The sequence below is a fragment of the Cucurbita maxima genome, unplaced genomic scaffold, assembly GCF_002738345.1.
Source record: "Cucurbita maxima cultivar Rimu unplaced genomic scaffold, Cmax_1.0 Cma_Scf00007, whole genome shotgun sequence".
Lineage (NCBI taxonomy): Eukaryota > Viridiplantae > Streptophyta > Magnoliopsida > Cucurbitales > Cucurbitaceae > Cucurbita > Cucurbita maxima.
This window is the reverse complement of record NW_019272023.1, coordinates 1,086,938-1,101,572: the sequence shown is the minus strand read 5'-3', so window position 1 is coordinate 1,101,572 and position 14,635 is coordinate 1,086,938. Positions and strand designations below refer to the sequence as shown.

Below are 14,635 nucleotides of genomic sequence, written 5' to 3'. Positions count from 1 at the left end.
AAATAACAAAATTAAAATTGTTCGCTCAAAATTTTTTAAATATTTATTTTAATGTCACACTTTTAGGTTTATTTTATTTTTGTCGGTAAACTTTTAAATATCTATTAAATTTATTAAAAAAACAATAATTATAACAAAACAAAATCTTTTTATTTGTTAATGAAGCAATATGCTTGACATTTTATTAATTTTTAAATAATTTTCATCCTACTTAACAACAATTTTCCAGAAAAAATTAAAATTTTAAAAATTATCTTTTTTTTTTTTACATTTCGTTTGTTTTTTAAAATATTTTTAAAAAATTACGTGAAAATGAGTGTTTATAAACTTAATTTTTCTTTATAATGAAAAAAATAAAAAGAAACAAAAGTAGTTTCTAAATTAAGCTTTGTTTTTCTTCGTAAAAAAATAGAAAACAAGAGAATAAAAGAATTAATTTAGTTAGTAATTATGGGCCGGACTTCAAAATGTTGGGCCGGATCCGACAGCTATGGACCGACTTAACTTTGAGAGATGCCTTATTTAAACGCAGCTAGCGGAACACGTAAGCAATTATTTTTTGTTTCAGCGCGAATCACCGATGGCAGATCCGGCGGCCCCAGACTCTACCACCAGCAACGCCTCTTCCGCCGCCTCCGCCGATGCTGCTACTACCCCACCCGTAGTTACACCAGTTCCTAAACGTGCTTGGGGCGATGAAGAAGACGATGATGTAGGCGATGCTGGAGATTCATCCTCTGCGCCTTCCGAGTACATGGAATCTCTTAAAATCCAAGACGAAAAAACTCTTGAAGAACCCGAAGACTCTAACATCACAGCGGTAAGTCTCTCTCTCTCTATCGAGTGCGCGCGCAAGTATAGGTCGAAATGGCTTATTGGAATTGACATAGGAGAAAAGCGATACAGATGAATTTGATGTGGAATATTCTTGTCCGATTTTAGATGATGAAGCATTTAGGGTTTAAGCGGATTAAAGATCTTTATGTTCTGGCTGTAAGATTTGGTTCTTCGTGCATCGAAGTGACATAATTGAAATTCCCGATCTACATAAACAAGAACGGGCTGTATACAACAGTCCGGGATTTGATTCTTCGTGCTTCAGATTAACATGTTTGAATTTCCCGATCTACGTAAATAAGAACTCTTTCGAGATAGTTGATGATCAGTGAAGTTGTTTTGAAGCTTTAGTTCTTGTGCTTAGACATGGAGCAATGCGAACTTCATTGTTATGCTATTCGGTTAATTCATTTTTCATTCGGTGTAGGTGACAACTGGTGATACTCCATATTCATCAGCCAGTACTTTTGAGGATCTGAATCTATCTCCAGAGATTTTGAAGGGGTTGTATGTTGAGATGAAATTCCAAAAGCCAAGTAAAATTCAAGCTATAAGTCTACCTATGATCTTGACTCCTCCGTACAAAGATTTAATAGCTCAAGCACACAATGGTTCTGGAAAAACTACTTGTTTTGTGCTTGGGATGTTGAGTCGCGTTGATGTGAACTTGAAGGCTCCTCAGGCATTTTGCATATGTCCTACAAGGGAGTTAGCCATGCAGGCATAAGTTCCCCCTTTCTTTAACTGAATGTCTTTGGCACTTATTTATGCTAGATCTTGATTTTCTTTTATATTAATGTTAATATTACTATTATTGCAGAATATTGAAGTTCTTAAGAAAATGGGAAAATACACTGGGATAACTTCAGAGTGTGCAGTTCCTGCTGACAGTGCTAACTATGTACCTATGTCAAAGCGACCACCAATAACTGCACAAGTTGTGATTGGAACTCCTGGCACAATAAAGAAATGGATGTCATCGAGGAAGCTGGGAGTAAGTTGCGTGAAGATTCTTGTTTTTGATGAGGCTGATCATATGCTTAGCGAGGTAAATTATTATCTGTAAACTTTATACGCATTTGTGCCCATGGAAGTAGTCTGATCTCCTCGTGATGTGTTGTTCAAGAACATTGTTTCTTCATGTATATTTTTGTATCATTTATGATGATCCATGTAATTTTTATTTTGAGTAATTGTGAGGATGAGTATTGGAGTTACTTTTTTTCTCTCTTTTTTTTTTTGGTTACAGGATGGCTTTAGGGATGATTCGTTGAGAATCATGAGGGACATTGAGAAAAGTAGCCCTCATTGCCAGGTCTGTCTATATTATTAAACAACCGTATGTATATGTCATCACTTAATCGTGTGATTATATACTTGTTCATTCAACCATTTAATCTCGGTTTCTTTTTTCTTTAAAAAAAATTGTCTCAGGTGCTTCTGTTCTCTGCTACATTCGATGAGACTGTTAAAAACTTTGTCTCTAGGGTTGTCAAAGACTACAACCAACTTTTTGTTAAGAAGGAAGAACTATCCCTGGAGGGTGTGAAGCAATACAAGGTGATATGTCCAGATGAATTAGCGAAAATTCGGGTCATAAAAGATAGGATTTTTGAACTTGGAGAGAAATTGGGTCAGACAATTATATTTGTGCGCACAAGAAACAGTGCAAGCATGTTACATAAGGCACTGGTTGATTATGGTTATGATGTGACTACCATTCAAGGGGCACTGACGACTGAACATAGAGACAAAATAATAAAAGAGTTTAAGGATGGTTTGACCAAAGTTCTCATTTCGACTGACCTTCTATCTCGAGGGTTTGACCAGCAACAGGTGTGCGGATATCAGTTCCCTATCTTCCCTTTTGTTTTTTTGATGCTATCTCCCTTTACTTGATGCCTTTTCAGACCCCTGATATATCTACTGTTTCTAGGTCAATCTAGTTATCAATTATGATCTTCCTCTGAAATATGAATCTTCTTCAGAAGCGATGAAATTCAGATCTTCCTCACAATCTGAGCCTAACTATGAGGTGTACCTCCATAGAATTGGTCGGGCAGGTCGTTTTGGGCGCAAGGGTAAGCTTCTGTTTCTATTATGCTTATGTATATAAGTTTCTAGATCCTTGAGCAACTTTTTAGGGGTTAGAATCAATCTCTTAGACTAGCTTCTTGATAAATCTTTTGTAGTATTAATTGTAATGAAGAATCACTTGATATTTTCTTGGTATTTGGTTAACTGAAAACCCATGGCTGTTGTGTGATCGCTGCAGGAGCTGTGTTTAACTTGCTCTGTGGTGATGTGGAGATGATGCGAATGGACAAAATCCAGAACCATTTTAACTCTGAAGTAACAGAGGTAAGATTCCTTCTCTGGGTGATCACATTTGAATTCCACTCAGTTTCCTCATCCTGCCTAGATATTGAGTTTCTATCTCAGTACCTTCTGAAATTTGAATTTCCAGGTTCGGGACTCTGATGAGGACATTCAAGCAGCCTTGAAAACTGCTGGATTGCTTTGATGTATAGAGGTGAGTTTACTGCCAAACCCGCACCAGAGGCGATAAACATGGAATGATTGGATGCAGAAAAGTAGATCGGAGTGATGCTTCCGCAGTTTTTGTTTTGCTTTAAAGTAAAATACAATTTGGTTACGAGGGTATGTAATGTGTTTGAGTTGTCAATTTCCGGCAATATGGTTAGAATGTTGTATATTGTGAAGTTATGTTATTTACAGATTACTGAAATCTCTTGGTTGATGAAACCCATTGAAATGATTTGGCTGGCTTTATTATAAGCAAATGTGTTTTTATCATAGAATTTGTGAAAGTAATGAATTTGTAGGCGTAATTTGTAGGTGTGATACAGTTGGCTTTATTACACAGCTTGCCCTACTAAATAGTGGGAAAAGTAGGAAAGGTTCTCTATTTATAATCATTTATCTATCTTAGTCATTTACTTACCCAAATGGTGATGAAAGATCATTTATCTATTTTATTCATTTACCTATCCAAATGGTGATGAAAGCTCTCTATTTATAATCAAATAATCCAATGAAAGAAATTAATTTATAATCAAATCTATTTATAATCATTTACAAAATAGAGAAATACCCATAAAAATATGGTAAATTATAAACTAAATAATAATTTACAAAATAGAGAAACACCATAAAAATATAGTAAATTATGGGAAATTACAAATAATATGAAAAGAACAATAAAAGGGAATAATAATATGATAATAAATGAATATAATATATTTGCCGGTAAATCTTATAATAAGTGTCTTATAATAAATGGTCAACTATCTTTAACAATACCGTAAAAGCAAGTCTATAAAATTATAAATTGTAAAATCAAGTCTATAAAATTGTACAATCAAGTCTATACATCAAGTCTAAGTCTATACAATTATAAATGGTAAAATCTAAGTATTTTATAAAGAAATAAAAAATTAAAGAAAAATAATTGAGCTAGATCCATCCATATTTTTTTCCGTAATATCATGAATAATGTTGTTTAAATAAATAAATAAATAAGTGCACATTTTGGTGGGTAGTTTTGAAAAAAAGAATTAAAATAATAAATTATAGATTTTGGGGTGGAAACTCAAAATATTGACAATTTTGGGACAGTTAAGTAAAGGGAGAAATCATTTACATGGTTCACATGTTACTCTTGGATATTTTTAAATTTTACTAATTATCAAACTTCTAAAAATAGATACGTAATATCCGTCAAGTCTCTTAAAACAAAAACAAGTATTTTTATGCAAATAATGAAATTAGATGAACATTAAAATTTTAAGTTTAACAAGAATTAATTTATGTTAAAATTTTACGAACACAAAACAAAGAAGAAAAAAGTTGAAATTTTTAATAGAAGGAATGTGTTTGTGATCGTTGACTTGCGAGCAGATAATCCAATATATAAACCAATGTTGCCTACCTTGACGCTCCCATGGTGGAACGCACGTCGCCAAGTAGTGCCTCTCCACCTCCTTCTTCCTTCGCTATATGAACCTCCGCAACCCTCACCCATCCACACGCACACACTGGCTTTTACAGACGCCAGAGCATCAAGATGGGACCTCTATTGCGGCTCACAATGGCGGCTTCAGTTCTAATCGGCTGCATCAACATTGTAGCAGCGACGAACGAATACGACATCATTCATATCGCCGGAAAAGTTCTCTGCCAGGACTGCACCCAGGGGTGGAACGAGTGGATCAATGGCAAACCGCTCAAAGGTAATACAGAGTTATTAGGGAACAAATTCCACCTTTAAAATTGCAATCGCTTTCTCCGATTATGTTAATCGACGATCTGGATTGCAGATTGTAAGGTTTCTGTAACGTGTTTGGACGAGAGAAGCAGAGTGATACACTATACGAGTGATCTAACCGACGAATTAGGGCAATTTGATATCAAAATGGAAAAGGTGATGCACGGCAAGAATTTGAACCCGAAGAAATGCTCGGTTCGGCTTGTTTCGTCTCCGGATCCGTCCTGCAACACCATGACTGATTTTGCCGGCGGCCGCTCTGGCGTTCAACTCCGGGGACCGAGCTTGGTGTATCGCGATTTGGTCAAGTACGTGCTAGGACCATTTTACTTCACTTCGCCCATGTGCGAGGAACCTGATACAGATGGCTCCGATGATAATGGTGTGGGGAGTAATTACTGAAACTCCCCTTTTTTTTTCTGCATTCCAAGTTGCTGTTACTGATCTTGTGAATCCATGAAATTTAATATCACCTTCTTTTCTGTTTGTAATTTCGTAAAATTTCTAAACCCTAAACAAAAGTTAAAATGAAGACCTAATCGATTCTAGGTACAAGAAATAAAGTCATTCTAAAATTTTGATGAGAAGCCCATGAATGAAAAACACACTATCTAGTAAATTATATTAGACTTTAGATCTCGGACGGTGTACCAACGAGAATGCTGGCCCTCAAACGGGATGTATTGTGAGATCTTACATTAATTGGGGGGGGGNGGGGGGGGGGGGGGGGGAAACGAAACATTCCCTAGGGTGTAGAAACATCTCCCTCATAGATGGATTTTAAGATCGTGAGACTTGATGGTAACACATAACAAACCAAAGTAGAAAATAAAAGTTTAATATGCAAGGTATTGCTAAAAAGTTGGATTAAAATGTATGAAATGAACATGATAAATTCAATCGGTATCACATTGCATAACTATAATTATGTATGTATGTACGTATTTTAGAAAAGGTTACATTACAAGTCCAAACTCCAATAAATCAACTTATGATGAAATGTTAATTACATAAAAAGTAGAGAAAAATGAGAAGGGGGCCTGGGTAGCTGCTATCAACTTGTAAGCTATGATAGAAAAATGATGCCAAACAAAATAGCACAGATATCATCTTTACAACCATTCATCAAAGTAAAAAGAATCAATTTATTATCATCCACACAAACTGGTAGAAAACACATCTGGGATGGATGATTCAAATGATTTCAACCTCCACCCCTGAAAGAGAACAGCTTGTAGCAGTAGCAGTAAGGCAGTAAATTGTGTCGGTTAAGAATATACCTCACTGCCACTGTGATCAGTATTGTGCGGTTTAGTTTCAGGTGGTTCTGGCAGCAAGTTGAATGAGAGCTCGCCGGTGGTAATTCATACGCAGCCTCTTGTATTTATGAGTAAATGAACTCAAATCTATCTCTCTCTCAAGGAGCTGCATGTGCACATTGTCCGACTCCTCTTCTGTCTCTTTCATTCTCTCTGCAAACAAAACGTTTCAATAATCTGAGCCAATTTGTGACCACAAAATCCGATAACGACTATCACGATATACCTTGAAGCCTTTTGAGAAGTGAAGCAGGAGAACAGAGCTTCATAATGTCCTCTTTCTTTCGGTCAAGTTCGTTTAGCTTCTCCTCGGCTGCTGCCAGTTCAGTTGTCCGAATAATTCTGCACTGTGAGAGAAGAAACAAAAGGGAGGTCGCAAAAAGGACGAGTGAATACAATAAGCAAGAGAATTCACCATTTTCTGATAAACCCATACCTGGTTTCTGAGTTCCATGATGCGTGGTTCCTTTTCCAAGTTCTCACCTTTTCAAGTTAATATCATGATTAACATTTGTCCCGTAAAGATGTGCTTAGAAGAAAAGGCAAGCATAAAAGTCGTCACTAAAAAAAGGCTATGTTACTTACTAGCAAGCTGAAGAGTTTCCTTACGCAGCTCATCTTTTAGCTGGTGACAATTATAAAAAAAATGAAAAAGAGAAGGAACCAATCAGGAACAGTTTACATAAGAAAGACATAATAGGGACCAACTATAGAAACCACACGATAAACATAAGAAATCGTGAAGCGAACAGTTCCTCGGTAACACGAGTCAGTTACGCTAAATTCAGTTGTATCTCATTCACATAGTTATCAAAAGGTTTAGTGATGGAAGTGCACGAGGAGGCATTGAAACTCACCACCTCCCGTACTTCATCACACGACCTCTCCACCTCTATAAAATCATACGTTCCTCTCAATCCTATGATGCTATTCTTGAGATATTGCTAGCTCCCACCTTTAATTGAAAATAATCTAAGTTGGGAAAGATATAATACAGGAAAGAAAATCCTGCAAACCTTAATATTGATTAAGAACGGATTGTTACTTTGATTAAGAAATGAACCATTCATTGAAATAATGAAAATAGAGAGGATGAACATCCTATGCTTACAAGCAGTATACTAGGAAAGATCAAGAAAATACTCTGCAATTTGCTAGTACGTTATCAGAAATAGAAAGCCTGCATGAATAGTTAAATAAACAATCTGCTCGAGATACTTGAGAACCATCAGGTGAATATATTAGTTCTCTTCTATCAAAAACAACCCAATTAAACTTCAACTTATATTTCTTACATTTCAGCTTCACAATTGAGGAAGTTTAAGAACTAAGGGAAGAAAACGTAGCTTACATTGTTCTGAGTTTGGACCTGGTCAAGTGAAAGGAGGAACTGATTATATGCATCCTTGTCTGACAAAAGCTTTCGCAACTCATCAACACTGACCAAATTTAAAAGGGGAGAAAAAAGTCAATATCCTGAAACAGCGAAATAAAGAACATTGAAATCTGGTTCGAATCATAACAAGCATTTGAAATCAGAAGCAAAATTGATTAAATAAAAAAATTTGTACAACAGTACCTATAAACATCATATATTAACTTACAAGAATGATCACTTAAAGAACGTCCTTGACGAGAAAAATAAAAGGAAAAGATATTCAAAGAGCAGGAAAAAAAGATTGAGAACAACTAGATTTCTTAAACATGGGCACTAGACCAATCTAAAGACCACCCATGTAGCTTTATTTCACTAATGAAGTTCAAATCTTATTAAAACACACACACACACACAAAAGATGAGTGGGTTTTCCACTCCTCAAAAGCATTAAAAATTTTGGCACTAACATTGACTGAAAAGGACTACATAGGTACAAAGAGCCAAAAAAAGGAAACTCTAACAGCACAAAAATAATCCAAAAACCATAAACTTCTGAATATGAATGAGAATCAAAGAAAGTAGTGGGCACAAGCATAATTTTTTGTAGTCGTGGACCTTGAGCTTTACCTTTTGTCCTTCAAAGCAGAAATAATGCCGGCAGCTTCAGCAGGGGAAACGTGTGATGGAGACTGTGGCCTACCAGAAAGCCTATGTGAACTGGAATGATTGGAGGAGGTGCTACCTGGGGTTGCAGGGCGAGAGGAGCTAACAGAGGGTGGATACCATGATTGTGTGGTAACATCTTGTGGAGGACGCACCTGTTCCTCTTGAGATCCCCTGAAAGTAGATACAAAAACACTCGAATGGGTCAATGACTTTGCAAATCATACCAAGAAAAACATCTGTTTAAATGGAATCAGATCAAATCACCATTCAGTGAAAAATGTTGCAAAAAACATTTCCTTTTTAACTGAACCACGGGGTAGTATAAAAAATTCAGAGCTAAATGAGGTGGAGTACACTGCTCGTTAATAAAAGTTTTACCGAATTCAGATGAAGGAATGCTAATCCTTTTCCAATTGTTGATTCTGCAACCAACATGAAAGAGCATATACTCTTTCGAAAGTTGTATGTGGTGGCTTTATGCGAGTACAAACTTTCCAATTGTTGCTTCAGAAACATAACAGGGGCAACAACATGCTTCCGAATGATTAGGAGAGGAGTCCCACATCGACTAATTAAGGGGATGATCATGGGTTTATAAGTATGGAATACATCTCCATTGGTACGAGGCCTTTTTTAGGGAAACCAAAAAACAAAGCCACGAGAGATTATGCTCAAAGTGGACAATATGATACCATTGTGAAGATCCGTGATTCATAATGTTGGATGATGAAAGTCCCACATCGGTTAATTTAGGGAATCGTCATGGGTTTATAATCTAAGAATACACTCTTCATTGGTATGAGGCCTTTTGGGAAGCCCAAAGCAAAGCCATGAGAGCTTATGCTCAAAGTGGACAATATCATACCATTGTGGAGAGTCGTGTTCGTCTAACACATAACACTCACTCACTCTTTTGCTTGCATTAGTCCATCACTTCTCACCTAAGGTACACTGCGAAGAACGTCTTTAAAAATAAAATGGTAGGGACCCAATAAATTGGATTTGCCAAGTATCAACACAGCATAGGGGGAAATGCGTGGGACTCAAAATGCTTGAATGCGGTCCGACCAAGATCTACGCAGAGTAAATATGCCCCTAAGGATCCTCAAACGAGACCAACTTACATTCTCGGCGATATCAAACACTCAAACGTTTGCCTTTGTCGTGCAACAAGAAAATTTGAAAAAATTAAGCATAAAAGCCAGATGTCGTGCACGTCAAGAAGATTCTTGAAAAAAGAAAGTTCAAACAGCAGGTAGCGATACAGATATAAACAATTAAACCTCTTAATTCACAGCCACAAAATCGAAAACCAATTATGAACGAAGTCGGTCTAAAATCAATTCGTAACGAAGTTGAGAAGGCAGCTTAATCAAGAAAATGTGCACAGACTGGCCGGAACGCCCAAAAATCGAACAATCAGAGTTGAAACCTACTAAACAAGAGAATCCCAATCCAAATACATGAAATTAAACACAAAAAAGAGAAAGAAAAAAAACATACCAAAACTTGAACATAGGTCGGAGGATAATCGATCCTGAGAACAAATGATAGGAAGAAAAGCAAAACCCTAGGATGAAAAATCCTCCGACCGGAGAGCAAGGATCCGGCGGACAATTAGACCTGGAATCCGTCTCTGTGCGCGTAATCGCTTTCTTAGGCCGGAATCAAATACCGAATTTTTAACCGATGGAGTTTGATGATTACTCCGACTACTAATATCGGTGCCGTCGATTTCTCAATCTTTCTTCGATGTTATTAACTTGTTGCTTTTCATTAAAATGGCGCGTAGAGTAAATTTCGTGGAATTTAATGTGTAGTTTTGTTTGTTTTTAGGTAAATTTAAGGTTAATTTATACATAAAAACACCATTCATAATAATAATAATAAAAATAATAAAAAAAGTATTCTTATTATTTAAAATGTAAATATTAGCTTTCATCTTTTTTTCAAAATTGTATAATTTTATTAAAATATTTAACAAAAATGATTGTTATTGGAATCCGAACACCGACTCTACCACAATTGTAGGTCCCACTTCTCATTCAAATATTATATTTTAATGAATTTCACTATTTAAAATATTTATGATGAATAAAAAGTAATATTTTAACTACGAAATAGGAGTATTTTTTAAGCATCTTTTTTCATTTAATCTGAATGTAAATTATAAGATTAAAATATTTTATTTTCATTTTATGCTTTTGAAATATTGTCTATTTTATTATATTATTATTGTGCGGCGGCGCTTGCCTTCTCCCCTCTCCCTTCATCCCCCGGCGAGACATGCCGCCGCCGTAATGCTACCATCGCCACCGCTCAGGACGAACCAGAAGAGCAAGGAAGACAGGGCAGCGGGTTGGGCGGCGGGGGAAGGGCATGTGGGCATTGTGAGAAACAGTTAAGAGGGTATTAAAGATGAGGTTAGATGCCTTTTCATTTGTGGGAGAGATCTTATGAAGATTTCATAAATGTGATTGAATCATAAAGTTACAATTATTAAATGATTGATTCAACACAACCTAGCTAATCATGTTTCTCATTTCTAAATTACCTTCTAACTTTATTATTCTCTCGTTATTCCTTCACCTTGGAATAGACCCGATAAAGATACAAAAGTGTGACACGCTAATATACGTGTGGATATAAAAATTTCTCTCTAATAGATGCATGCAACTACAGAGAAAAGCCCTTTTCAAATCCCGCAGCTTTCTCGGCCGACCTTTCGGTGTCCCACTCACGCGCCTCTTTCCTCTTGCGGGTTTTTTTTTTTTTTTCCTTAAAAAAAAAAACATTCTTCACTGACACATTGTACTTCTACAGCCATCTCCCATTTTACGGACAAATTTAATTATATATTTTAATAAATATTAAAATATATAAACTAAAATGACTTTTAACTTAAATAGTCTTACCTTAATATTTATCTTTATTTGTATATTACACGTTATTGTCGATAAAAGTAATTAAATTCTTCAATATTTCTTAGCTAATTTAACTCATCACATATTAATAGTCATTTTTAATTATGATGTTAAAAAAAAATACAAATGAAATCATTTTAAATTAAAATATATATATATATATATATATATATATATATATATATATATAAAGAGATAAAGGAATAATGGAGGAAGGACTTTATGCGTACACTCCCACTAAAATTGATGCTAAACAGTTCATTGTCGCTGTTATATGTATATTTATTTATTTATAATTGGTTTTATAGTTACTTTTTTATTTATTTGTTAAATATTATTGATTTTGGATATGTATATTATTTTAGGGATGCATTTGGGTGACTTCAGAGAGCGCCACGTGGACCAATCACATTAAAAACTAAAAGCGTCCCTAAATCTTCACTTAATTTCAATTTAATCAACCCATTAACAACCTATTTGTTTCAATAACCATAATGTCTTTTCTTTAATATGCTTACTATTTCAAGAATTATATATATATATATATATTTCTTTTTACTACAAATCTAAAATGGTAAAAAAAATAAAAATAAAATGGTTGAATTTCTAGCCAGAAAAGGAAAAATAGAATATATATATATATATATATATATTTAAATTGAGAGATCCAAACTTTACATAAAAGATTAGAATCTCACTCCACTTCACATGATTCATCATCCACTAATCAAAATTCCCTTTTTTTTCACTTTTTTTTCTTTAATATATAAATATAAATATAAATATATATATATATATATATATATAATATGGGTTTGTTTATGGCAGGGGTTTTGCCATATCCTTTCCGACGGCGCAATACATGCAATGCAACACACCTTCCTTAAATAAAAAGTTAATTAAAAAAAATGTAATGATTAATTTAAATTTTAGTTAAATTACCACCACCTTTTAAAACTATATATATAGATATATATATAGTTTATGATTTTAATTAAAAGTTTAAAATTTTAATTTAACAGCAAAAAAGATGTAAAGACATGGGACGTGGCGGAATGATAGGCGTTGATGGAAATGGGAAGAATAAGATGAAGAGTAGAGGAAAGGGTGACCTGGTGCCAACGTAGAGACGAGAGGAAGATCCAAAAGCAGCGTAAGCGCGAAACTTTGCCATCTCGGTCAATTTCATCCAACGCTTCTGATTACTCCTCAGCCACCAAATCCCATCTGCACCGTCCACTACATACATTAACCTTGTCCCTTCACTCTTGGCCTATTCATTTGATTCCTCTCTCATCTCATCTCTCTCGTGAGAGAGTTATGAGAATAAGGCAAAAGCTCACATTGTTTCCGATACCCATTTCCAATTTCGCTCATCCAGAGGAATTATCATATTGGTAAGCCAAAAAAGATTCACATTTATTTCTCTGTTTCTTCTTTCTTCTTTCCACATTCTCATTTCGTTTTGTTTTTGCTTTAAAATCGCAAAAAAGATGAAGCAGAAATCAGTAATGTCGGCGCCGCCGTGGCTTGAGCCATTACTGACCACGCCCTTCTTCTCAATCTGCCACACCCACACCCACGCCGCTAGGAGCGAGCGGAATATGTACTGCCTCGATTGCCACACTGACGCATTCTGCTTTTACTGCCGCTCATCGCACCACAAGGACCATCAAGTCATTCAGGTTGGTATCATAACAACTTTTGGGAAATTCTAAGACATGGGTATTGTTAAGCATTGCGTTTGAAGAAATGGGTTGGTTTTTGATTGTGGAAATTGGTTTTAGATCAGGAGATCTTCGTATCATGATGTGGTGAGAGTTGCAGAGATCGAAGATGCTTTGGATATCAGTGGCGTCCAAACGTATGTGATTAATAGCGCGAGAGTGATGTTCTTAAACGAGAGGCCTCAGCCAAAAGCTGGGAAAGGAGGAGCTCATATCTGTGAAATTTGTGGGAGAAGCTTATTGGATCCCTTTCGTTTCTGTTCCCTCGGCTGTAAGGTCAGCATTACTCTGTTCTTCACTCAATTCTTCATAATTCATCATCTTTTGGTATAATTTCTATGGCCTTTATAGCTGGTAGCGGTGAAGAGACATGGGGAAGATGCGAGCTTTAACTTGGAGGCGAAGAAAGAGGCAATGGGGATGGAAAGAAGAGAAGGAATTTCATCGAGGAGAAGAAAGGGTATTCCTCATAGGGCACCTTTTGGGGGTTAATTCAATGCTGCCTTTCCATACCAATTCTTTCCATGATTTGGGGTATTTGTCCTTAGAAATACAGGGTATGTCCCTAAAGATCGAAATAAAATGATTAATTTTGAAAGGGTATTTGGGGGTGGGAAATTGTATCTCGAGGATGTGAAGAGGCAATAATGGAGGGATTGTTATGTTCATAATTGCTTGGTGTATATTTGTTTATTGAGAAATTTAAAATAAATAAAGAATAGAACATGTCTTTGTGGAGTCCGTTTCATGGTTTTTCATGGGCCCATTATCCACATGGGCCGTTTATATAAATAATTACTTTCATTGTATTTTATTATATCCTTTTTATGGTTAAACACCCATACTCTTCTTTATTTAATTATGTGCTCTATTTGTTTTTTTTTTTGTTTTTTTTAATTAAAATTATTGTGAAATCCCATGAGAGAATAACAAAACACGGGACTTGGAAAACTTTTGGTAGCAGACATGTTTTAAGTTAATTTAAGCTCTTACAAATGTTCGTCATGAAAGCGGGACGAAAGATAGAGTAAAATCTCTCTAATTTTTAATAGTTTTTTTACTTTTCTTTATTAAAATGGGATATAGGCGATTTAAATAAATAAGAAAGAAAAAAAAAAGGTGTGGGATAATGATGTGAGGTGGAGGGGTGTATTTGGAAGAAAATAAGTAGGTAAAGGGTTGATGTGGATTGATGGATCTATAAGTTCTTAGACTACACATCTTCCACAATTTGGCCAAATAATTAGGTATACTACCTCATTTATGTAAATTGTGACCATTTACCTTATTTTTATTTATTCATTATTGTTTTTTTTCGATTTCGGGTTCGGGTTCTTTTTAATGGGTTTCTCCCATAATGTAGCCTTTTTATGACGGGAGGATTTTATGATTTTTTTCTCCCCTAAATAATACCAATAATAAGTGAATAAATTTTTGAATAAAGCAGCTGAGTTCAACATTAAATTTATACCTTATATGCGACCATTATTAATATT

At 35.3% G+C, this 14,635-nt stretch overlaps 4 protein-coding genes across 5 annotated transcripts; 3 read left to right on the top strand and 1 right to left on the bottom strand.

The window, feature by feature from the left end:
- The first annotated feature begins 554 nt into the window (after window positions 1-554).
- Window positions 555-3,654, top strand: LOC111481623 (DEAD-box ATP-dependent RNA helicase 38). The gene is made up of 8 exons (XM_023127154.1): window positions 555-820; window positions 1,265-1,558; window positions 1,658-1,885; window positions 2,087-2,152; window positions 2,272-2,673; window positions 2,774-2,918; window positions 3,113-3,198; window positions 3,305-3,654. The coding sequence occupies exons 1-8, from the start codon at window positions 581-583 to the stop codon at window positions 3,359-3,361; spliced, it is 1,518 nt and encodes a 505-aa protein (XP_022982922.1). The 5' UTR covers window positions 555-580; the 3' UTR covers window positions 3,362-3,654.
- Window positions 3,655-4,766: 1,112 nt separating this feature from the next.
- Window positions 4,767-5,611, top strand: LOC111481763 (pistil-specific extensin-like protein). The gene is made up of 2 exons (XM_023127352.1): window positions 4,767-5,090; window positions 5,178-5,611. Exons 1-2 carry the CDS (start codon window positions 4,925-4,927, stop codon window positions 5,525-5,527), a joined length of 516 nt encoding a protein of 171 aa, XP_022983120.1. The 5' UTR covers window positions 4,767-4,924; the 3' UTR covers window positions 5,528-5,611.
- Window positions 5,612-6,046: 435 nt separating this feature from the next.
- Window positions 6,047-10,281, bottom strand: LOC111481746 (vacuolar protein-sorting-associated protein 37 homolog 1-like). The gene is made up of 7 exons (XM_023127331.1): window positions 9,992-10,281; window positions 8,450-8,659; window positions 7,796-7,883; window positions 7,030-7,069; window positions 6,881-6,927; window positions 6,671-6,791; window positions 6,047-6,597 (listed from the first exon to the last, which is right to left on the bottom strand). The coding sequence occupies exons 1-7, from the start codon at window positions 10,003-10,005 to the stop codon at window positions 6,443-6,445; spliced, it is 675 nt and encodes a 224-aa protein (XP_022983099.1). The 5' UTR covers window positions 10,006-10,281; the 3' UTR covers window positions 6,047-6,442.
- A 2,421-nt stretch (window positions 10,282-12,702) lies between these two features.
- Window positions 12,703-13,948, top strand: LOC111481760 (uncharacterized protein At3g50808-like). 2 transcript variants are annotated; one of them, XM_023127347.1, is made up of 4 exons: window positions 12,703-12,809; window positions 12,906-13,097; window positions 13,200-13,415; window positions 13,491-13,948. In XM_023127347.1, exons 2-4 carry the CDS (start codon window positions 12,906-12,908, stop codon window positions 13,629-13,631), a joined length of 549 nt encoding a protein of 182 aa, XP_022983115.1. In that variant the 5' UTR covers window positions 12,703-12,809; the 3' UTR covers window positions 13,632-13,948. The 2 variants fall into 2 exon arrangements, with proteins under 2 accessions (XP_022983115.1, XP_022983117.1); XM_023127349.1 differs by lacking the exon at window positions 12,703-12,809 and having other exon boundaries at window positions 12,827-13,097.
- The last annotated feature ends 687 nt before the right edge of the window (window positions 13,949-14,635 follow it).